Below are 24,038 nucleotides of genomic sequence, written 5' to 3'. Positions count from 1 at the left end.
GTTGCCAAGAAAGAAGAAAGTCTGATTCCTCTGGGGTTTGAACTGGTTTCCATCCTTCAGCATTTCTTACTTTAGAAATGGTCAAATACATAATGTAATGTATAAACAGCTTTAAGTCAAGCAAGCAAGTTGCTTCACATTTTATTCGGACCAGTTCCACAACCACTTTACAGTTTAGGGGGAGAGGAATAGGGACGTACAGGTAAGCTGTGAGGACAGAGGCAGGGAACCCTCGGGTGGGCATGAGTATCTCATCACCCCTTCCTGTCCCCACTGCGCAAAGGCACAGTAAACATCCTCAGAGGCTGAACTCGTCTCTCTTACTTGCAGAAGAAAGCAGCTGTCAACCAGGGTTTTTAAACCTCAATATATCCCAGGCTATTATCTTTAGTTTTCAAAATAGACATGGACCAATTATATTCTCTGCACTTGTTTCTCTAGCTCTCTCTGTGTGTCTCTAAGCACAGAGTACCTCTAGCCTAGTGCCTAAAATATAATCACAAGCAACCAGAAGAAAAAATTGAGCACTCTTGAGACATTGTTAATTCTTGCTTATTTCTTTTCCCCCAAATAAAAGTAAATCCAAACAGATCATAAAAGAGCAAGCTGGCTTGCATGTTCTCTCTCCTTAGCAGCATTTAGGGAGCTGCTGTGTGCACTTTAGAATACTTGTGAACCTATGACCATGGGGTTTCCAATCTGGGTTGTTTTATTTGGGGGGCTATGGTATGGAGGGTCTTAATTAGTGCCCAGGCTCACTGTTATTCTCAAGATCCCCTGCCTCCCCTCCTTCTCTCCCTCAAACCACTGGCACAGTGCTTTCCTCGGCTCTCAGATCTAATTCTGTGCGAATGCTTAATAAGGTTGTAGAGATTTAATACAATTAGGAGTGTTGTTCACAAATTAACCAATCCATTAGCACTCCTGCAAAGCAACAATTCCAGACAAAACACCAATGGAATGAAGCTAGGAAGACATCTGGGTAAGGATGCGATCTGTTCTTCAGACATCACAGTGCTGTGTGCCATGCCACATTGGTAAGCTTTGTGCTTTATGTGTTTCAGAGCAAAGAAGAATACAGGTACGTTTTGACATTGGAAAATCTTTTTTCACCATTCAGCTTCTAAACATGGAGAGAAAACATTATTTTTTAATCTGTTCATAAGCACAAGACCATAACTTCTCTTTCCTTACTAAATGCTTACAAATTCAACTCTCACCTAATAGCTATATTTTTTAATTTTTTAATACCTACTTTAAGTAACTTTCTTATATTATGAGACAGACATAAACATTGAAGGAAGCTTACTAAACACAGAAAAGGAGAAAGAAAGCAAAAATACTCTGAAAGATACTATTCTGAAATAGCCACCACTAATACTTTGGTTTACGATCTGGGGATGACTCAGTGGGTAAGAGTGCTTGCTGCACTAGCATGACGACCTCAGTTTTTATCCCCAGCACCCAAGTAAATGGCCAGGCATGGTCATGCACACCTGTAACCCCAGGTCTGGTAGTGGGAAGCACAGGAGGATCCTAGGGTCTTGCTGGCCACTAGCCTACCCAAAAAAAACAGAGTTCCAGATTCAGTGAAAGATTCTGTCTCAAGGGAATAAGCCGGAGGGTGATAGATAAAGACCCAACATCTTCCCCTGGCCTCTGCACTCATGCACACAGGCCCACACAACCACAAATACAAGCAACACATTGCATATAGCACACACAAAAATTACATATATGTATACATATATATATATGTTTATAGTCTATCCATTTCCACACATTTGTCAGTAACCTTCTAGCCTATTAAAGTGGAATTATCCTAATATACATCTTCCATCACTACGTTCTACCTTATGTTACGGTACTGAATCATCTTACATCTTCACACACTCCTCTTTGTCTTCATCAGTGGCTGTATGACAGCCTATTGCATAACTATGCCATAGAGTAGCCTGCTTTCTACTATCAGAAATTAGCTTGCTAACTCTTGCCTCAGTAAATAATGTCTTGATGAAGATGCCTCTGGGCCATTCACTGTATATATCTATCCTATTTCCTTAAAACGAATTTATCATGCTTGTTTGAGTCAAATCCAACTATGCTCTTCAAGCATCCCAATGGGTCATCTTTCTACCCTCCAGGTATGTGTACTCTGAGAACCTCTATTGGAGATGACCCATCATCTTGGAAACAGCAGCTGCTCGATGGACTGACCTTAATGATCTGCCACCTCGCTGTCTTCTTTGGGTCACTCAAAGCACATCAGAATATTCTTATATACAAAATATACTAAAATATTAACTAGATGCTATCCTTGTGTTTCCTGAAAGACAAAGGAGAAACGTGACTTCCCATCAGTAGAAAGGAGCAGCGTCACCATTTCTCTTAGCAGTGAACCCCAACAGTTCCATTTTGCACCAGTGAAACATCAGGAAGATCCCTGCGGTGAAAAGGCAAATCTCAAATAAAGGTGATACTCAGCATCTCAGTCACTCCACAGCTCTTGTGCTTCTTGCTCTCTCCATGTTCTGCTTCCTGGAACAAGCTGAGAATTCAATTAGAAATTGTCAATTTGACCCAAGGATTTACTTACAAAATGGAAAACTAGTCCAATGAGAACTTTACACTATTTAGTGTTCACCTACCCATACCTAGTTCCCCACATCCGAGGGTTCTGTATCCATGGTTCCAAACAACCTCGGATCATAAATATGCAGAAAAAGCAATAATATAGCCCTTAATATAGAATGTGGTTTGCATTAGGGATTATAAGTAATTTAGAGATGATGCAAATCATGCAATATGTAAATGATATTCCAATTCATGAAAGGTACTTGACCATCAACAGACTTGGTATTCATAAGAGTCCTGGAGTCAATCCCCTAAGGATACTGAGGAACTATTGGATTATCTACAAGCTAAAGTCTGACATCTAAAATAGTTTTAAGCCATAATTAATTGCCTGTTCTGATTTTAGAAGGGGTAGTTGAGGCAGAGCTGCCAGGGCCCCAGACGAAGCCCAGAATTGAGTTACTGTAAACCAAAGTTCACCTTGACTTCTGCTTCTTTGAGCCACACTTTCAAATACTGAGGACTCCGGATAAAATGATCAAGGTCACTGACCTCATAATCATAAGGCCTGCTCTGTCACTTCCTGTGTGAGTGGAAGAGTCCCCACAGAGCCAGGTGCAGGAACATTCCTGGGTACACAGCACTGAAAGATCAAAGGGCACCAGCACATCATTCCCATCCACGCCTTCTCAATGGAGCTCACATCTTCCATAAAGAAGCTTCATCCCCCTAGCAAAACACTTCCATGTGTTCTGTCCAAGAAACACTGTGCAATGCCCTCCCAGAAGCCTGGTAATGATGAAGCCCATGCCAGATGCTTGCAGAAGGCTGCCTTGCCTTTCCCTGCCATATCCACAGTTCAGTGAAGGGTAGGACATTATATTGAGCATTTTAACTCCCACTGGATGTCATAAAATGAGATATATTACACAGTGTGAGAACCACTATCTTTGCCATGATCAAGGTCAAAGGGTACATTCCACAGTAGAACTGCTAACAACAAAGGCAAGAAGATTAGTAAATATTAAACACAAACATTTTAAATGTATGTAAATACAATTGTTCTTTTCTGTGAACATAGCTTCTCACTCTCCATTATCTAAAGAAAACAGAACCTTCCAACAACTGAGATGGTGAAAATTCCTAATGCTAACTCTGACTAAAATGCTTTCTAAAGTGTTCAAATAACCCAAGAAAAACTCAGTAAAATGATACAAATTCAGTGTATATCACCCAAAAGATAGCTAGAATATTATTTTTTCAAATATTAAGGAATTTTTCCAGTGGTTAGTCCATTCATAAAATGTTTAATATTTTTTACTTCTTATTAACCAAAATATGCTAGGTGCTATGGCAATTTTTCAGTGGCATATACCTCTTCTTATCAAATATATAGGACTTAGGGGCTGAGGAGATAGATGGATTAGTCAGTAAAGTGTGCTTGCCAGACAAGCATGAGGACCTTAGTTCGGATCTCCAGCACCCATCTAAAAAGCAGGTGGCTTGGCAGCACATATCTATAATCCCAGTGCTAGGAGGATCCCAGGGCTTACTGACCAGTCAGTCCAGCCGATCCACCTGCTCCAGGTTCAGTGAAAGACTCTATCCCCCAAAATAAAATGGAAAGCTGAGAGTGGTGTCACACACCTTTATCCCAGTTCTCAGGGGGCAGAGGCAGGATTTCTATGAATTCATGGCCAACCTAGTCTACATAGAGTGTTGCAGGGATACATAGTAAGACTCTATCTCGAATAAAGAAATAAGTAAAATAAATTGGATATGATTGAGGAGAAATCTCAGCGTCAACCACTGGCCTCCAAATACATGCCCACACATGTGCATATTCACACGTACATATACACACAAATATATATATATATATACACACACACAAACAAAATATATATATATGTGACTTAACACATACAATTTGATCTTTGTCTTCAAAAGTTAATGTGGTTTTTTCTGAAATTATGAGCATGATTCTTTTTATAATCTTTTGTTACATTTATTTATACACGCATGGTACAGTACACTTGTGCAGGTCAGAAGACAACTTTCAGGAGTCAGGTTTTTCCTTCTACCACATGGATTCCAGGAATCAAACAGGTCATCAAGCTTGGAGACAAGAGCCTTCACCCACTGGCCTGTCTCCCTGGCCCATGACCAGGTTTAGTAATTATTCCCTTATGTCAGACATCAGAGTCTACGACACACGTTCACATATATTTATCAAAAAAAAAAACAGCATATTTTCCACTGACTTCATAACAACTTAGAAGTTTAGGAGCCCATTATGCCACATTCATACAAGCTAATGAGAAAGAGGGTGGATTTGCCAGAGTTTTATAAATCACTAAAGAATATAGTTCTTTTAAATCTACACCATTTTAAAACAGACTAAATTGCTTCAACTATCTGTCATTTCTTTTTAACATTTAAAATTTTTTCCTCAAAATGCAAATTGAAATTATTTGTAATTAAAAGCTAAGTTAGGCTTTTCCCAGTAGAAAGTAAGATGGATTTGACTGACAGCTTCAGTGCAAGCTGCTTTTCTCATCAGATCATGTGACAGTTCTTCATTGATTAGCCTAAATTTTCTCTTTATGTATACAATATAAATAGTACAGAATAACACATACATATTGCATATGTATATTTAAAGCACGCATTGACTAAAGAAATTAACATTGTTTCTGTTTTCACAACTCCTAGCTATCTCTGGGTTCAGTAAAGTATACTAAGTTAAAACATAGCAGGTGTAATTAATAGTCCTGGGTGGATCTTGGCAAAGCTCCTGGTCTGGTTGCCTGCAAATGAGAAGAATATGCATGTCTAGACAAGAAATCTTTTAAGAGACTTAGCTGGTTTCCAAGTCCTTTCAGCAATTTTGAGAATGAACCTTATCAAAGGTCAGCTTATGGGCCATTGAAAATAATTCTCTGGACTGGCAAGGTGACTCAGGGGGTAAAGTGCATGAGGACCTGAGTTTGGATCCCTAGCATCCAGGTGTGGAGACAGATACCTTTAACCTGGGGGCGGGGGGTTGAAGACAAGTGGATACTCGGGAGCTCAGTGGCCAGCCAATCTAGCAGAAATAGAGCTCCGGGTTCAGTGAGAGACTCTGTCACAAAAATAAGGTGGAGGGCAATAGAGGAAGACACCCAGAATCTACCTCCAGTCCCTTCCACCTCTGGACACACAAATGGGCAAGCACACTCCCGCATGCATACATACACACAAATATACCACATGTACATACATATGTGAACATATACAAAATAAAGACCAAAAAAAGAACATAATTCTTGATGCTCAATCAAGATGTGAATCTTGATATGTAACTTGCAAAGAATTCAAAGAAGTGATAATGGCCTAAAAGAAGTCGTTTGATTCTGTCTACCTACTTTTGTGAGCAAAGTTTCTCAGTATGTAGTCATAAAAATGAAAATGGAAATAAAATTGATGCTAAACCCAGTTTAACTCCAGCAGTAAATAATATCATCCACAGATAGATAAACTAATTCCTTCAAAGCTCAATTGATTTCTCAAATACTTTTCTAATAAATTTTAACACTGATTCAATTGTATATTAATAAATTTAGAGATAATTCATCTGGATTAAAATTTAGCACTTAAAGCTTTATGCATCCATAAAATTAAAGATGGAATTAAAATGTTAATATTATATGTTTTTCTGCTGCAAGAGAAATTTGATAAGTGATCAGAAAAAAAGACTTTGAAACTTAACTATTTTACAACAGAATACAACTCTGGAGAAATACCAATTCAAGGAGAAAACTTAATGAGGTATATTTTATATTAGTTAAATAGAAGCTTCTTCATGCATTTTAAATGGGCAATAGAGTGTATCAGACCCTTTGGTAACTGGCTTCTGTTTCTGATGGATGTCTTTGAAAGACCTTTGTAAAATCTTTAATGCCAGTATTTACCACAGCGCATATAGTCTTTTTTTCTGGATTATACAAATACAGTGAAAATTTTGGATGTGAATTTATCAGTGTTCAAGGGAGTGCCTAGGTTTTAAAAGTTCCTTGATTGAATGCACAGACATAAATATCACGAGACTGTACCAGAGTTCTGTGAGTCACTGCACCACAGAGCTCAGAACTGAGCATAGCACTCCCTGCTCGGGACAAACCATCTCACCAGAGCAAGATCCCATCCAGCAATGTCTGCTCTACTTTTCTCCCAACCATCACAAGTTTCTTGGCTATAGTCTCTACAGTCTCCAGCATCAGCAAACCTGACACTGACTCTGAAGGTCACCATCCGAAATGGAGAGAGCACCCTAAGCATTCTGAGAACTGATTCCCCTCAGGTCATTAGCCACACTATTCTGGTGACAACACTCTATCTAAACCCTCTGTATGCCTTTACAAGACCTTTGACCAACCAACCAAAGGGAAAATGTGCAGAAAGATCTAGATCCCAAACAGAAGCAAGTCAAACTCATAGTACATGCAGAACAGTGCTCTGTCCAATATTCAAATATTTTCAGATTTTGGAATATTATTTGCATATTATATATAGTATATATGTATATACATATATAAAATGAGATACCTTTGGGATTAGACCTAAATCTAAACAAGAAACGCACTAATGTTTCATAAACACCTTGTGCAAAGATCCTATATGTAATTTTATACTTTATTAGTTCACCTGCGTTCTGACTGCTGCCTACACATGAAGTCTGGTGTGGAGCTGTTCACTTGTAGATTCAACATGGTGCTAAAAGAAAGCTAAGACTTGAAGCATTTCAGGTTTGGGGCATTTGGATCAGGGATGCTCAACCTATACTGTATTTTGTGACATCAGAGTCAGGTTGATCAATTTCAAACCTCATTTTATGCCCCTTGCAATTTGCCTGATGTTGGTCAGTTGCTAGTGTCTGAGTTATACGCAGGCTTCTGAAATGGGAGTAACTTGAGTTATTGAGTATTAAATTAAACAATACGAAGGCACTTTAGCCAAGGCCTAGAAATGTTAAGCATTCCATGAGCGTCAGTTAGTCCTCAGATATAGTCTACTGTTAACACTTAAGTGCTTCTGTGTTGATTAGAAACAAAGTGAACAGAGCACTGGCTTGTCCTTGACCAGACACAGTACTCTGAGCTCTTCATTTACCAGGTCTCCCATCTAGATCAACACCCACCATGCCATCTACACCCTACAGAGGAGCACAAGTGTCAAGTTCACAGATAATCTCACTCCAAGAGGACTGGCACTGGCTGTGGGTTACAATACGAGTGTGGCCAACACTCTCTCTTAAAATTTACTCATCATACAAGGAGATGGAAGAAGGAGATAAAAATGAAGATACGAAATAAAAGTAAAAGTCTAGGATCTTGACCTCAAGCACGAGAATAAGAAAGCAGCCAAGATTTTGACTGAGGAACCTTTGACAAAACCAGACCACACTTTTCCAACTTCTGATCAAGTTCCAGTTCCTCACAAAACCATTCTTCAATACAGCAGCAAGGATGCCTGTCTTGGATCTTTGTTGAACTTTCAGGACAAAAGAGCATCTGAGTTGAGGGTGTGTCTTTTAAAAGGACTCAGAAAGAAAGACGCCAATACACTGACAAAACCATCTACTTTTAAAAACGAAAATAAAATACTATTCAAAGTATGTTCTGTCCTTTCATTTCCTGGGGCTTTCCCTTCTGGCATCTACTCTAAGTGAAAGGCCATCACTTTCAAAAACTCACTAGCTTAGGAAGCATTTCATTTTAAGAAAGGAAAAAATTAAAGAGAATAGCTAAGGATTTATTCTGTCCCTTCTGTGAACAGTGCTGAACATGCCTGCAGGCCTCACTGGCTACTCTCCAAGCTCCATGACTGACCACAAAGGTACCTCCCTTCTTTTCTAGGAGCTTCTGCAAGCTCCTGTACTGGTCCATCACTGGGGTGGAAGCTGCCTGGTCTCTTCCTCTGTAGTTTCCTCACTATTGAAGGGTCGGGTAACCTATGTGTCCCTCAAGCTTTTCTATGTACTCCTTGGGCAAACCTCATCTAGGACACACTTGGAACCTCAATGCAGAGCAGAGGCCAACTGTAGGCCTCAGCAGAGAATTTCTAAATCAGCCCTTGCCTCAGAAGGCACCATGGCTGGGTGGCAGGCAGCCATCATCCTGTGTCACTGCATTCTCAATCCTGAATAACTACTGCTTTTGGAAAAGACTATTGCAAACAATTCTGAAATGCTCTCAAAGAGTCTTCCCCTCACTCCTCAGTGTGCTCAGCTCTTCCCGCTCAGTTTTAGAGTATTAAACTAAGACAGGAAAGAATGATTGTAGGGCAGAAGGAGTTACCCAGAATATAACAAACAATAAGCATTCAAATCCATCCCCCAAATCAAATACCCCAACGGAACAGCAATTTCTCATTATAAATAAATAGAGAACAATAGTTGTGTGGCCAGTGGCTTATCTAGTTGAATTCAATGCAGGCCTAGGAAGATGGTGGAAGGGACAAAATGAGGGGCACAGATGTGACTCAACATTGAAACCCTAAGCAACAAGCACAGTGAGAGATGGTGATGTCTGCTGTGGCCACACCTGGCCAGGCTGGACAGCTTGGAAAGCAACTTTTCAGAGTACCTCACCTGATCTTCATAACATGTTTAGGGAGTCCAAGTATTATATAATCCACTTTACTCTGCTATGACTTGAGCCACAATTAGAAGATCTGACGCATACCAAGTGGTTTGTAGTAGCAAAATAAGCATGGGGAATCCATCTCCTAAGTGCTAGTCCTGGTGCCATCATCTTGCAAGGAGAAAAGACTTCCTTTAATCTCCACTGGCTCAGGGATCTTTTTCAAAATAATTACCAATAAATGTGTATTGGTTAAAGGTGATCATAATGTCTTAATGATGTTAGTAAAAAGTCTAAATTCATCATTTTGAAAAACTCAGTCTGGAATTAACCAATACAAGGCATGTGCATGTATGGAAGTATTACACCAAACCCCATTAATATGTCCAATTAAGATGTGTGAATAAAAACTTTTAAATTCACCATGACAAAACACTTACTATTCACGTTCTTCAGTTTTGTTAATGCATGGTTTATTTTGATGTAATTCTCCACAATAATTCTGCATACAAGTGATTTAAGTGAACAAGGTACATAATCTTTGTAGACTCATAGCAAATAATTCTTTTCCATGGAGAACACAGACACTAAGTATTGGATTGTTTTAAATCTTTCAAATATGGATCTGTATTCTTATTTACCAAAGTACAACATACACTATACTTGAAAAGATGCGTCATCAGCCACCCAAAGACTACTCACCTCAGCCTGGAGTGAAGTCTTAAAATACATTACAGTTGACATACTAGAATGTGTGTGTGTGTGTGTGTGTGTGTGCACAGGACTTCAAAATTAGCAGCTATTCAGACCTGCACTATGTTCTACACAGGAGCATCTCACCCCTCCACATATGAACAACCTAGCCTAGAGGGGAAGTGTGACTGGCACAGCCAGTACAAGAACTCACTGGAGTTCTACTGGCGTTTTCACCAGGCTATTACACTTCTCTTATGCCTCCAGAAACAAGGCTTTTAAGTCCTGACATTTGGTCCCAGAAGAAAACTCATGAATCACAATGACACTAGATGACCCTATTTGCAGATTGGCAATGGGGTTCACTGAGGTCAAGAGCTTCCTTCAAATGACAGTAAGTGGCAGGGTTGGGCCATTCAATTCAGGTCTTTCAACCCCAATTTCCTTTTATTAATGCTATCATTAATTTCCCACATGTTCTGGCCTTGGGGCTAGTTCTAGCCAAAAGAATAAGAAGAGAGTGAGAAGATGCCCTTTCCAGGCATGAGCCAAGTGGCCCTGGGCACTTCTGCTCTATATTTGGAAACCACCTGCTGGAGAAGGAAAGACCACAGAGACTCAAACCCTGCTCCAACCAAAGCCATCCTATCCAGTCAACCCCAGAATTTCAAGAGAGTGCAGCCAAGGTAAACTGAGTAAAGACATGTACACGAAGTAGACCAAACCCAGCTTAGGTCAGCAGAGGAACCACCTCTGGATCAGGAAAAGTAGCAAATGGCAACTATTCTATGCCAGTAAGTTTGGGGGTGGTTTATTATATAGTGATAGTTAATCAACGGACCTTATTTCCCAATTTGGGAAGTCTTTGTTTTAATATGTCCATATAAAATGTTAACTAGAAGAGTTCTATGCCTTTTTACCCATGTAGATTGAACCAAAAGTTTCAATACTTTCTTTTCAATGCTGAGGATCAAACCAGGGTCTTGTACATATTAGTCAAGTTCTCTACCATTGAGCTACATACGCAGTCCAAGATTCTATGTTAAGTAATGAGTATGGGAACTACCAAGGCTATGATGCCTTCTGTGCCCACTTCTGTGAGCTATTAATGTGCACTTGAGATGCAGAGACAGAAGAATTGCCCCAAGTTCACAGCCAGCCTGATCTACATAGCAATATACTAACTGTGGCTACAGAGTAAGACTTTGTCTCAAAAAGATTAAAAGAACAACAGAAAAAAAAGTAAAAGAAACATACACATGCATGTGCATGTATAAACACACACACATACACATACATACACACACATACACACATGTGCGCACACACACACATACACACACATTACACACATACACACACATACACATACACACACACACACACACACACACACACACACACACACACATCCCAGGGCGCGCATTTAGAATAATGACTCAAATAAATGATAAGGTTTAAAACTCGTTTTCTACCACCTCCACTCAGTTCCCAAATGATTTAGTGCATTTATAATGAGTATAATAAGATATAAAATATAGGAAAGTACATTAAAATGAGGTGAGAAAATAAGAGAAGACTAGGAATCAGGCCAAGGATCCACAAACCAGATCAATAGACAGAAGACAGGTCATGTGTTCAGCCGCCCTTTGCTTGCACACTGCCCACTCTCAGTCTATTTTTCTTTGGCGTCCAATCCCAGGACCAATCTGTACCACTAAGGAGTGGAATCTGTCTTCCCATTCGGCTTAGAGTTGGAGGGACTTTGCCTCTAAGTCCTTAGGAACACCACAGAGAGAAAAAATGTTTTAAGAAGACTTCGGATCAGAAAGCAGTATTGAGCTCTTGGGAGCAGCCCTGCCCACCATAGCCCACTCTGTCACAAGAACCAACAAGACCCCCTTATTTGTTACTGATGTAGTTAAGCTTTGGTTGAGGTTTGATGTTCAATTTAAAAATGTCTAACTAAAGCAGAAGACATTTGAATTTGGCTTTCTAACAGTCAATAGAAGGGAAATTGGGGTTGTATCATTTATAGCCTGGCCAAGAAGAAACTAACTGTTCAAGGGAATCACATCTTCTCTTGGAACTAAAGTCCAGAAGAAAATCTCCCTAAAAGGTCATACAGATTTTAAATCACATAACACAATGTCACTCAGCATCATGTGAGCAACACTAGATTTGAAACACCTTTTGTTAGAGCACAAATACTTAGGAAATGATAACTGTTCACATGGGGTGGCAAGTAGATAGACATGAGTACTCTCAGCTGACTACATCTGTGTTGGTCAGCGGTAGAGACGAATTTGACCTCCAAAGCCTCTATGGATTCTCCCAGCTAAGGTTTTGTTAGAAACAGAGTTGCAGTAAGTTTGAGAATATCATCTCCTAACAGCATGGAACATAGTACATAATCAAGGCTCAATATATGGTAACCAATCATTATCATCAATTCTAAAGCCCTGAAATAAAGCTGATGCATGTTGTCAAGTTTTACACTGAAAAACAGGACCCTGCACAGGCCAGTTGTGCAGTTGCCCCCCAGTGGCACTGGTGAATAGAAACTGTACTGTCAAATGCAGAGGGAAAGAACAAGCCCTTCTGGTATAGCACCAGCCTATATCAGATGTGCAAATCAAAACTCCTCCACAGAGCTGAAGAGATGGTTCAGCAGTTAAGATTAGCACGGCTGTTCTTACAGAGGACCTGTGTACAGTTTCCAACATCCATATAGTGGCTAGAAACCATTTATAACTCCAGTTCCAGGGATCTACTGCCCTCTTCTGGCCTCTGAGGACATTACACACATAGGTGCACTTACATACACACAGGTAAAAACACTTATATACATAAAAATTATTTAATTAATTAAAAACTCCACACAGCCCCTCAGCACCTTCTCTCTTCATCAGCCACCTTGGGCTCCACCAGACACTTTTTGGATGGGTACTAGTGGTTCTGATGTTTTGCCCATTAGTGACCAAAAATGACCACTGTCCCAGATGTCATTCTCTTGTGCTCCATTTCCTGAGGAACTAATATGAACTAAGATTTAAGTACCTAGCTATCTTCATACTCTTGAAGTGACTGGAGAGACCTTTCGGGTCCTTGAATCAAATAACTTCATATTATGGAGGAGGAATCTGAATGCAAAGGCATCGACAAATCAAGGTGACAGTCTGTTAGGGATGGCATATGAAAGATACTTAATAAGCCTTCTTGGTGAGAGACTACATTTTGATAAGCACCTTTATTCCTTGACCAAAATAATGAGAAAATAGAAATTTCAAGTGCTTGAACAGACCAGGGAGGAACTCAAAATGTCAAGCATTTGCCTGTGCTTAGGGGACCCCTAAGGCAAATTATTCCACAGCGTCCATATGTCTCAGTGACAGGAGATAAAGGAGTATGTGCTGGGAAGTAATCTTCCCAAAATACTTCATGGATTATCTTGTCTCATGATCACCACTGCATGAGTCATCTCAAAACACAGCTCTGATCTGGAAATTGAAAGAGCTAAAATCACTGGTGTTCTGATTGCCACGAACTGTCTTTTCTCTTCCACTATATGCCCCAAATTCCAGAATGATGCACGTTATTAGAGGTCACCAACTTGGAGGCCTTGTATGAAGTAGGTAGGTCTCTATAAAATAACTTGCTTCTTAATTCATTTTCCTCTGTGGACACCAGAAAGCCTGAACTTTACTGCATATACAGAGAGAGAGAGGGGGGAGAGAGAAAGAAGAGGGGGTTGGGATATTAAATTCATGTAGTGAACCTCAGAGACTTTCTTAACATTAGGCAGAGAAGCTGGTTAATTCTGTACAAGGACAATGGCTCTTAGCCACTGCTAAACCCCAACAGGTAGCTTTTGATCATGAATGAGCATCAAAATCACCTGGGGTGGTTTCTTTACCAGTCTCTGTGGTCCTGCTCCAGCGATCCCGAGTTAGTGAGTCTTTGGGAACCAGGAATCAGAATTCTTAACAAGGGCTATGGGTGACTCCAAAGCATACTGTTTTTTCACAGTAACTGTTCTGGGATAATCATTATATTAATTTCAGGGAGTTTGTTTTCTTTGAAGACGTAACTAGTTGTATGTTTATAACCATACATGCACACTCACATGCTCACCTGGAATCCCAAAGTCTTAGAGAGGGAACCCCATAGCATGAGCCAAAAGAACAATGAGCAACGTTCCATCCTTTTGGACCCATAGAAACAGCTACTCTGTGTGGCAAATCCACAAAATACACGGAAGACAGACGACCACGCCAATGCTCCCATCCTGAGCATCACACACGCAGCCCCTCATGAGGTCCCACAATACAGCATCATATTTACAATAATCCTGCAAGGATTTTTTTCCGGAACAGGAGGCAGCATGCCCTAGGTCACTTGCCTGTCCAGAGATGAAAAGAGAATTCAAACCCAGGGCTCGAGTAAGGGCATTTGCCACCAATTCCGATGACCTGAGTTCAATACCCAGAACCCACACTGTGGAAAGAGAGGATCAACTCACACAAGTTGTCCTCTGACCTTCAATGCGCACCTTGGTAGTATGTGCCCACACTCATACATACACTAAATAAATAAATGTGAAAATTTAGATAGATAACTTACAAAAAGAAGAATTCAAACCCAACAATATTAGACAGTGCCAAGGCCTTCTGCCCATCTTTCAGCACCAAGGAACAGAACTGACATCATTGTCTTTACCCCAACTGCTTCCTGCAAGTTTTTAAAAGCCAAAAAAGTACAAAACACAGCTTCGGGGATGTCTGTCAACATAGACTCTGTCTGTGAGGTTTAATCGTACGGGAGGAAAAGACACTGAAGGAAGCGGGTCGAGGGCATGCCTGCTGTCATGAAGTTGAACATGGTGTAATCCTGATAGAATGAAAGTTTTGTGGGGGCAAAATTAATTTCATCCTGTATCTGAAATAAAAGGAGTAGAGATAATGCACAGTGTTCTCTGCAATGGCACCTTCTAACTGGTGATGCCATGATTCTTTATTTTTATGCTTGTATGTGCATGTACATATGTGTGCCAGGGCATATTTGTGTGCAGGATGCACATGTACACATACATGTGTGTGTGGAAGCTGGAGAATGATCTCAAGTGTCCTCCTAGGAACACTTCCTTTGAGACACAATCTCTCATTGTCTGGAGCTCATCAGTTTGTCTAGACTTGTTACCCATGGAGGCCCAGGGATCCTCGTGTCTCTGTCTCCCTGGCACTGAAATTACAAGTGCATCACCAAGCCCAACTTTTTTTCAGGAGTTCCAGAGATCAAACTCAGGTCCTTGTTCTTGCAAGGCAAGTACTTTCCTGACTGAGCCATCTCCATAGTCCTACACTATGGCTCTTTTAATATACCAGCATCTAAATCAAATCCCCCTAGAAACCGAATCATGATAAGTCTACTGCATGATAAATTTCATTTTTATTAATCAGTATTATACCAAAATTCTACTTTACAGCAACAACTGATTTATAAATTTGTTACTACATGCGATAAAATTTCACAAGTTTAATTGCCAAAAGGTAGCACTTTTTACTTTCTATTTAGTGACCAAAATCTCTTTACACTCATAAATTGATAATGACATCAAGTACTAAACCAACAACTGGTTCTATTGCTAAGGTTATTCCAAAGGCTTAAAAAAGTCAAACTTTGCATGACACGGGTGTACTGACACACGTGTCAGAAATACACTAATGCACATAAAATTAAAGTAATAAATTTTTTAAAAGTCAAACTTGACAGGAATTAAAAAAAGGGGGGGGGGACCAGAGGTAAGCTTGAATGATTTAACTGTCTCTTCTCCAGAGAAATCCAACCATACTTGCTCTTCAACAAATATTTACACATTAAATACAGTTCCAACACTGACCCTTCACATCACCAGCATGTATGTTAAAGAAATGATTTAAACTACTTTATTAGGGGCTAGGGAGGTGGTTCAGCAGTTAAGAGCACTGGCTGCTCTTGCAGAGGACCCAGGTTTGGTTCCCAAGACCCACATGACAGCTAACAACCATCTCTAACTCCAATTCCAGGGATCTGACACCCTCTTCTGGCCTTCATGGGCATGCATGCTTGTAGTATACTTACACACATGTGGGCAAAACATTCATACACATAAAATAAATATTTTTTAAATCACAAAAATATTTTAATAAAATCTTTAAATAAAGATAACAACTTAAAATTGTTTATCTAGAGGGATATTGCAGGTCCATTTCAAGCATGTGATTTTTATGAGATGACACCACTCAAACTGAGAAGCGCAATGATAAGGATCCCATCAAATGCAGTGTGGTCCAGTCCCCTCTCGTTCCTTGGCAAACCCACCTGGGCACTGACCTCCATTCCACAGAGGGACGCCAAGGAAGCAGGAGGCCTCAGACATCCACAGGAAGCCAGACTAAGATGAATCATTTTGACTGTGTGCAATAAATTTGCTTTCTGCATACTGAACAAGAGATTAAAATGAGTATTCGCCCATCTGAAAACAACCGGATGCTCTATAAGCTTTTATGCCTTGCAGCCTATATAAAAGTAAATGCTTTGTTTCCCTTTAGGCTGTGGCAAATCATTATTAAGCAGCTGCCTGTTCCTCAGAGGGGGATTCTGGGGCCCTGGCAGTTCAGGCAGGTCTCTGGCTCCTACACCCTCAGTCATTTCTCCTGGAGCTCTGGAATCATTATTCATGCCAGCTGTGAGGCTGTCTCGCCCACTCTGATCCCCAGTTCTAAGGAAGCCTTAGCCTTCTTCTTCCCTTGCTGTGCTTTCTATAAAAAGTCTGGAATGACTTGTTAGTTTTCTGAGTGTTAAGCAGGAAAAAATGGCTAGATCCGATTTCCAGGCAAGTTTCAGTGACTTCCTGACTTCCATATCTAAACCTTCAATGTCATATATAATCTGCTTATAGAAGCACAGCCTGCCAGACCACAGCTTGCCCCATACTTACCCCAAACTGCACAGCATCACTTTCCCTGGTCTACTATGAGATGGTCCAGAGGTTATCAAAAACTACTACTTGGTTTGCAAATAAATACTACTGGTCAATTCCACCTCTCTATAGAGACTAGAGCAACATATCAGACAAGCTAAATTAAAAGAAAGGAAAAATAGTTAAGATTATTGTAGAAGTCTGAAAATGTCTTTGGTCAGTGCAAAGTTACACTAAAGTCTAAGACAGCACTAGTGAAATGATAGCTTTCCCAGAAGAATTTAATTTTATTATAATAATTAGAAGATAATAATACAAGGCTGATGGAGGTCTGCTAATGACTGTCCCTTTCTTTGGCTGTTAATGAATGAATCCAGGATGCCTTTCCTGACTCAGGCAGGTGGGCTTGGGGATTCAGCTACATCTAGTGATGAGTGGTAGAGTGCAGCAAAGGAAGAGGCTACAGGAGGCTGGCTGGATCCTGACAAACCCTCTGTAACTGTTTCTAAGAAAGACTGGCAGAGCATTCAAGCCAGTCTACTAAACAGCACACAACCCTTTCCTTTACCTGGAGTGTTAAATGGCAGAGATGCAGTGATTGTCTTTTGTAGCCAAGAGAAAACTAGGCTCTAATTGCAGACACACAGAGTTTTAAACAGAAAATGAAAACCTTTTGTTTTCTATTTGGAAGTTGAGATAATTCCAAAAGGAAAGTTTGCCATTTCTGCATTAAAACCCCAGCTCTCAAAGGAATTAATTTCCAGGTCTATCCTGAAAAAGTCCCTGTTTCTTTATATTTTAGTAGATTTGAAGTTCTAAACAGTTGAACAACTTTTTAAAGTATAACAACCACATCTTCCATATCTGCTCCAATCTTAAAGGGGCTTGTAAACAGCAAGCAGTCAATAAATATTTACTTGAATTAAGGGCACTGTTTTAATAAGCATATTAGGTTTCATCCTTCTTACAAAAGACTACCAAATATTAATATCTTCTCTACACTTCCAATTTAGAGAGATTTCTAATGGTTGAACATTACAGCACAATTCGAACTTTACGTTTCATAAAAATAAGAATCTTTCTGTACTTTAGCTCTGAACTGGCTGGACCTAGCAACTTCCCCAGGTAAGCCTGCTATCTAAAGTATTGCTCTGGTGGTCTCAGCTACAAGTTACAGCACAATCACACCCAGTTCTGGAATCTTCCTGGTGTCAATCAGGAGGGTGAGAGGGGAGTGAATGTCCATTATATTTTTAGCCCTGGTTCTCTTTCAGCTCCTGTCAAGGGAGTCTGATAATGCAGGTTCTTTTACAGCAGTCCTTCTCAGATTTCCAGATATCAGAATTCCCTGGAGAGCTTGTTCTAACAGAATGCTGGGCCCTGACCCCAGAGGTTCTGCTTCAAGAGCAGGGAGCCTACAAATTCCCCAGCCTCCTGAATGTTGCTGCTGCTGCTGACCAAGGAATTCCTCTTTTGAAACAACTTGTCCCAAATGGTGACTACAAGCCAGGGTCACCTGGAGATTCTCTGGGCCCTCTGCTTTATGGCAAATGGCCATCAGGATCATATGGTTAGGCCCTGGGAACACAAGGCTGGAAGGAGGGCTCCAGGTGACCCTGTGCAAGCTGAGATTTAGAAGCCCAGATGCAAACCCAGACCCCTTCAACATAAAAACCAATATCTCATGGTAAGTCCATAAAGGTACAGAATCAACATTTGTCACTCTAAATGGCATCTTATCACTTGCCCTGGGTCCCCCACTTAACAGCAAATAGGCCTAAGCGCAGACCCTCCCCAAGATCTTGCACTGTCTAAGCAAACATTTTTCTCCTCCTATTTTCTTGTACTTTTTTCTCTCACATTCCCAGCCCTGTAATTATACCCTAGCCTTGCCAGCTGCACCACCAAAGGGAAAGGGGGTGCCATTGGAGCAGGAAGTTTGGTGACTAAATCCTTCCTCCTCCCCACCCAACACAGACAGCCTTATTTTTCTCTGTTGGATTTTTCAGAGTTACAGGGTGAAGTCCAGCTTTCTAAAGACTATACTGAAAACTTCTGCAGTATTTTAAGAACCAGGGAAGCTATGTTCTCTTAAAATAGAAGGCTTATAGCATTTTGTATCTTTTTAAAAATGTTTCTTTAGTAATTTGGAAATATGGTCATAATTAAACCTTCCCTGGCTTATGTGATAAATCAGGTTCAGTGTTATGTTCATAGAGATAGAAGAACAGGAAGATTCAGAACTAAGAAAGCTAGTGGGAAACTTGATTTTCAAAGAAAGGAATCTTAGAATGCAGGGAAAATGTGTGGTAAACACCACCCAGGAATATTTTACATTTAGAAGTGTTGAAAGAGTATTTAAGTCATGGGACTAGAGAGACAGCTCAGTGGTTAAAAGCACTTGCTGTTCTTGCAAAGGTCCTACATCAGGCAGCTCAGAACTGTCTGTGACTCCTGTTCCAGGGGATCAGATGCCCTCTTCTGGCCTATGCAGGCACCTGCATATGCATGTGCACACACATACACACATGCACACATGCACAGACACAGACACTTTCACATTTTAAAAATTCTTTTAAAGAAGCATACTTAATATATTCATTTAAATACCTGATCACCCTTCCTTAATGAAAAATATACTTGTATTTAAATAATAGAGCATCCTTTGGAAAATTAATGAAACCTTAAAAACTAAAAGGAAACCATATTAATTTAAAACATAGTTGTTCCACATGAATGGGCACATGCAGGCCAAAACTTACTCCATTCTATGAAAAAATTAATATAGCCATAGACTTAAGTAGACAATTGTCTCAGAAATTCTTACATTCTAAAACTAACTTTTCTCAGCACTAAAGACTAAGAGTCATTCATATAGGGCTTACATAATCCGAAGATATAATTCAAATGACTCGTTCATTAAGGAAAAATCATTTAGAAATCCTCAAGTTATAAATCTATGTATCCACACTTCACCCTACATCAGGAGCTTCTTATCCGAAAACTGGTAAAATAACCCTTAGAAAACACAGACCAAAACTTATAATTTCCTACATCAGAACAATTTATTATGCTCAAGCAATTCTTCCTTACAAACACATAACACTAAAAATGCTATAGTGATTTCCTGGCATATTTCTTCCCAGATCACTGATTTAAACTTGAAATAGTTCTTCCTATCAATTATCTTGTGAAAGCACCACAAAAATGTAAAATGTCATGACTGCAGCTATCTAAAAGAGACTAAATAAATCAGCCTGTGAAATGAACCTATTGCTACTTTTTGTAAATAGTCCATTGAAAGTCTGCATTTTGCAATAATTTTAAACTTACAGAGGAGTTGCAAAAACAGTACTAAGAGTTCAGTAGCTGCTTTACAGAGCTAATATCGTACATAACTAGAGCAAAATTTCCTAAACTAAGAAATGGACGGTAAGCACTACAGTGCTATTACACACAACACAGACTTGACTCAAATTTGGGCAAATTTCCCACTGACCTCCTTGAAAGATTAGTTTCAAAAGTAAACTTCTGCAGAGGGCCGCAGATTCACAAAGCTATGTTGGTTTAATCTATCCTTACAACTGTAGTACAGAGAGCTAACGCTGTACTTTGGCTTCTGCCACTGAAGCTTCACAAACTGAACACATCAGCCCCCCCTCTGAGATAGGATAATTGAATACTTCCTTGTATAACACTTACTACAATTTGGTTTTCAAGAAATGGGGTCAAAGAGGAATGGTTTGCCAGCTCCTTGCTTCTCACTATGGAAAGAGTTGCTTAAGCAAAAGTGAAACGATTTACCTTTCTTCCTGTCTTGCATGTTTTTGATAGAAGTTATTTTTAATAGTCAAAGCCTAAAGACTGAAGGTTAACTTCTGCTATTTTGCCTAACAAATTAGATATCAAAAAGATAAAAAATAACTTTCAATTAAGATATTTATAGTTAATAAAATTCACATGAAATAAAATCTTAATTCTTTTTCCTTCTCATCAGTTTATTTCTGATGGCTGCTATCCAAAAGATGTCCAGATTATAGCATTCAACCCACTCTAGAAATGATTACAACAGTTCAAACTCACTCTAAAGCAGGCAAGAGATCACTGCAGAAGGGAACGGCAAAGTTGAATTCATAAACATCTTGGTTTAGTCCTTGAGGTGGAACACCATGAGGAAAACGCCAGCGAAGCATGGAAGAAAGGGACGATGGGGATGGAACCGAGGGCCTTGAGCATCCTGGACAAGTTTTCTGTATCCCAAGTACGGTTTTGAACAATCACCTCTCCCTTTCTTTCACACCAATCAATTCTCACACAATTTTTCAATGCTTGCCAAAGATAGGAATGCACACTAGTTATTAAACAAATAGTGCCTGTTGTTAGGTACAAGGCCCTAAGTTAAGTGTTTTATGGGAAATGGGGGGGGTGCAGAACCCACACCTCAGGAAGTTTACAATCTAGCTCAGGCCTCTGAATTTTTTTCCCACGTCAGGTGAAAAGCAGCTAAGTACTGCAATTTCCAAAAGTGTATGAAGAAATAAATGCCAATGTCATAGCTCACAACTTTCTCAACATGCAAAAAAATTTCAATCCTTACTTTCACATGCCTGGCCTCTGTGCATCCTAAAAGCCCAAGCAGAGGGGAACATATAATGACTGGTAACAAGTCTGATCTTGTACACATGAAATGTGTCGACTTCAGAATTTTAAAATTTCAAGCTTTCTAAGTACTCACTTGAACACAGCTGTTCATTTCCCCCTGACCCACTAACATACAGGGATAACTCCAGCTTCCAAAAGAAAAGGAAAAGGTGCTTCTAGTCACAGAACTCAAGCAAACAGAAATGTGTATTTCCTCCAAAAGGAAAGTCAGGATGTTAGTAAATGCCTATTATGATTCAAATGATCATTTCATTACTTTCTAAGAGAGAAAAGTACTGCTGGGCCAAATAAAATGTAAAATGTACCCCCTTAAAATGTAAAACTCCATTCCAGTGACAGACGACAGTGGAATCCAATGCAAAAGAATCAGGGAAAGGGTTTAGAAAGTGAAAAGATCACCAAGACCTTCAGACTTGGCTTTTAATACCAATAAGTTATAAGGCTCTCAAACTGACAAGCATTTAAGAACACAGTCTAAAGCTGCATCAGTTTTCTATCAGACAGCTGTGCCTGCTTGCCTTAACTCCTTTTCAGCACGTGCAATTTTCAGACTGTTAAGGAAATACTAAACTTGGGGAAATGACATTTCTCTATTGAAGTTGATAGTTTGGGTTCTTTGAAAGGACAAAGCAATCAAGCTATGCATCGGCTCCGCTCCATCTCTGCTACCTAAGGTGGTCAAGGGTCTTGCAACTCAGCAACGGACAGGAACCAACCATTGGAGCCTATGAACACAAAGGACCAGCAGGACCTCCAGAAAAAAGACCTGAAGCTTTCGCTCACCAGAGGTCCACATAGCTGTAACGCTTTAAAACGTATTCCTAAATGAAAGTTCACTTCATCAATGTTTTAAAGCCCAACTTACTTATCCCTCCCAAATAAACATAAAAACCCATTTTGTAAGTCAAGCTCAAGATTAAATACTGGGCCGTTTTTTTTTTTGTTTTTTTTTTTTTTTTTTTTTTTTTATAAAAGAAAAAGTTCGCCGCCGCCGCCACCACCACTGAGTGGAACCTTCATGAAACTAACAAGCACAAGAAAATGTGCGCGTGTTGCCAGCCTTTGCCATCCATCCACGTGCGTCCTCCAGGGACAGAAGGAAAACCGTGGGACTCTGTGCCAGGTTGATGGCGCCTGACCCGGGATTCTGCTCCATGACCCTCTCAAAACAGGCGGATCCTCGGAGCTCACAACGCCCTGGCCGTGGCGGCCACAGGCTGGCTCGCGAGCACACTGCCAGTCCCTTCCCTCCACCTGGGACCTTCTGAATTAACAAGTTGTCATTGGCAGATGCGGCGCTCCCGTGGGGAGGCCGAGATGGGGACCCGGGCAGGGGCTGCAGCGGCCAGGGCTTAGGGGTGCTGCAGATGTCTGCAGGTCCCCAAGAGCTCCGGCAAAGGCCTGGAGGGAACGCTCGCACAGGCTGCCTGAGGAGCCAAGCGGCCGCGGAGACCCGCTGAAGTCGCAGATCGCGCCGGACAGGGGCGGCAGGGAAGTCGGGTCTCCAGGAGTTCGCAGCCGCTGGCGACCCCGCCAGGTCCGCGCGATCGCCGCGGGCTCAGCTGGGCACCCGCAGCCCACTCCCGGTCGCCACTCCGGGTCGGAAGGGACTGCGCAGCGCCTACTCCCGGCGGCTCCAGTGCGAACTTCAGGCAAAGTTTTCTGCTCCTTCCAGAGCTGCCCAGGGACTCGAAGTGGCGGCCGCCCAACCCCAAGCACAAGCCCAGGCCACGCAGGGACAGGGGCGGAGAGGGAGGTCTCCGTGCCCGGGTAAGGTCCTCCGGGCTGCCCGGCTGGTCCTCCGTCCTCCCGGATCCGGAGCTCGTGCTCCCGGCTCCTGCGGTCCGCGGGCCCCGAAGCTCGGCGGCAGCTCTCCCCTCCCTCTCCAGCCCTGCCCAGACTCAGCCGCTACGCGATGCCGGGTCCGCCGTGCCGCTACCCGGGCCCGGATGCAGGCCTCCGACTCTCCTACCTGGGAGTCCCCGACGTCCCGGAGGCCCGGGGGAGGGCAGAGGCAGCTTGCTTACCTGAGAACGTCTCCCCGGCTGCAGTTAGCAAAAGTCCGGCCAAAGTCAGCAGGCAAGTCCCAAGTGTCTCCATGGTGCCGTTGCGCGCCGGGCCGCTCCCGGGTGGCGGGTGGACGCGGGAAGCGCAGGGGGACTGAAGCCCCGGCTGCAGGCTGCGAGAGCAGACGCCGCAGCCGAGCACCGGACCCCAAAGTGGCACCAGTTGCACAAGTCCGAACTCGCGCGGCTCCGGGGCGCGAGGACTGCGTCCTGGGTCCTGCTGCCCGGCGCTGGCCCGGGATCGGCGTCTGGCTCTGCGGGGAGAGGGAGCGGAGGGCGCGCCCGCCCAGCCCAAATCCTCGCTGGGTTCCGCAGCCGCGCTGCTCCTGCTCGGGACCTAGCCGCCCGTGGTGCCGTGGCCGTGACAGTGGCCGGCGTGCAGCCCGCCGGCTCTGCGCCTGCAGCCCCAAGCCACCCCCGGCGGCCGCGCGCTGATGGCCGAGCCCGCGCCGGCTGCGC

The 24,038-nt window shown here is 41.7% G+C and overlaps 1 protein-coding gene across 4 annotated transcripts in view; it reads right to left on the bottom strand.

Annotated features, from left to right (window-relative positions):
• Window positions 1-24,015, bottom strand: part of Ptprm (protein tyrosine phosphatase receptor type M) — a 794,765-nt gene extending 770,750 nt beyond the window's left edge. For 3 of the 4 annotated variants that reach the window (XM_008834658.3, XM_008834655.3, XM_008834657.3), the window contains exon 1: window positions 23,541-23,760. In XM_008834658.3, coding sequence (XP_008832880.1) covers window positions 23,541-23,613 — 73 coding nt within the window. In that variant the 5' untranslated portion in view covers window positions 23,614-23,760. Of the gene's footprint in view, window positions 1-23,540 lie in introns of all 4 variants that reach the window. The other variant, XM_008834659.1, reaches the window with a different exon arrangement.
• Between the last annotated feature and the right edge of the window lie 23 nt (window positions 24,016-24,038).

The sequence above is a fragment of the Nannospalax galili genome, unplaced genomic scaffold (assembly GCF_000622305.1).
Source record: "Nannospalax galili isolate Female #2095 unplaced genomic scaffold, S.galili_v1.0 scaffold155, whole genome shotgun sequence".
Taxonomy (NCBI): domain Eukaryota; kingdom Metazoa; phylum Chordata; class Mammalia; order Rodentia; family Spalacidae; genus Nannospalax; species Nannospalax galili.
Note: the sequence above shows the minus strand (reverse complement) of the source record. Positions and strands in the feature narration are given on the sequence as shown.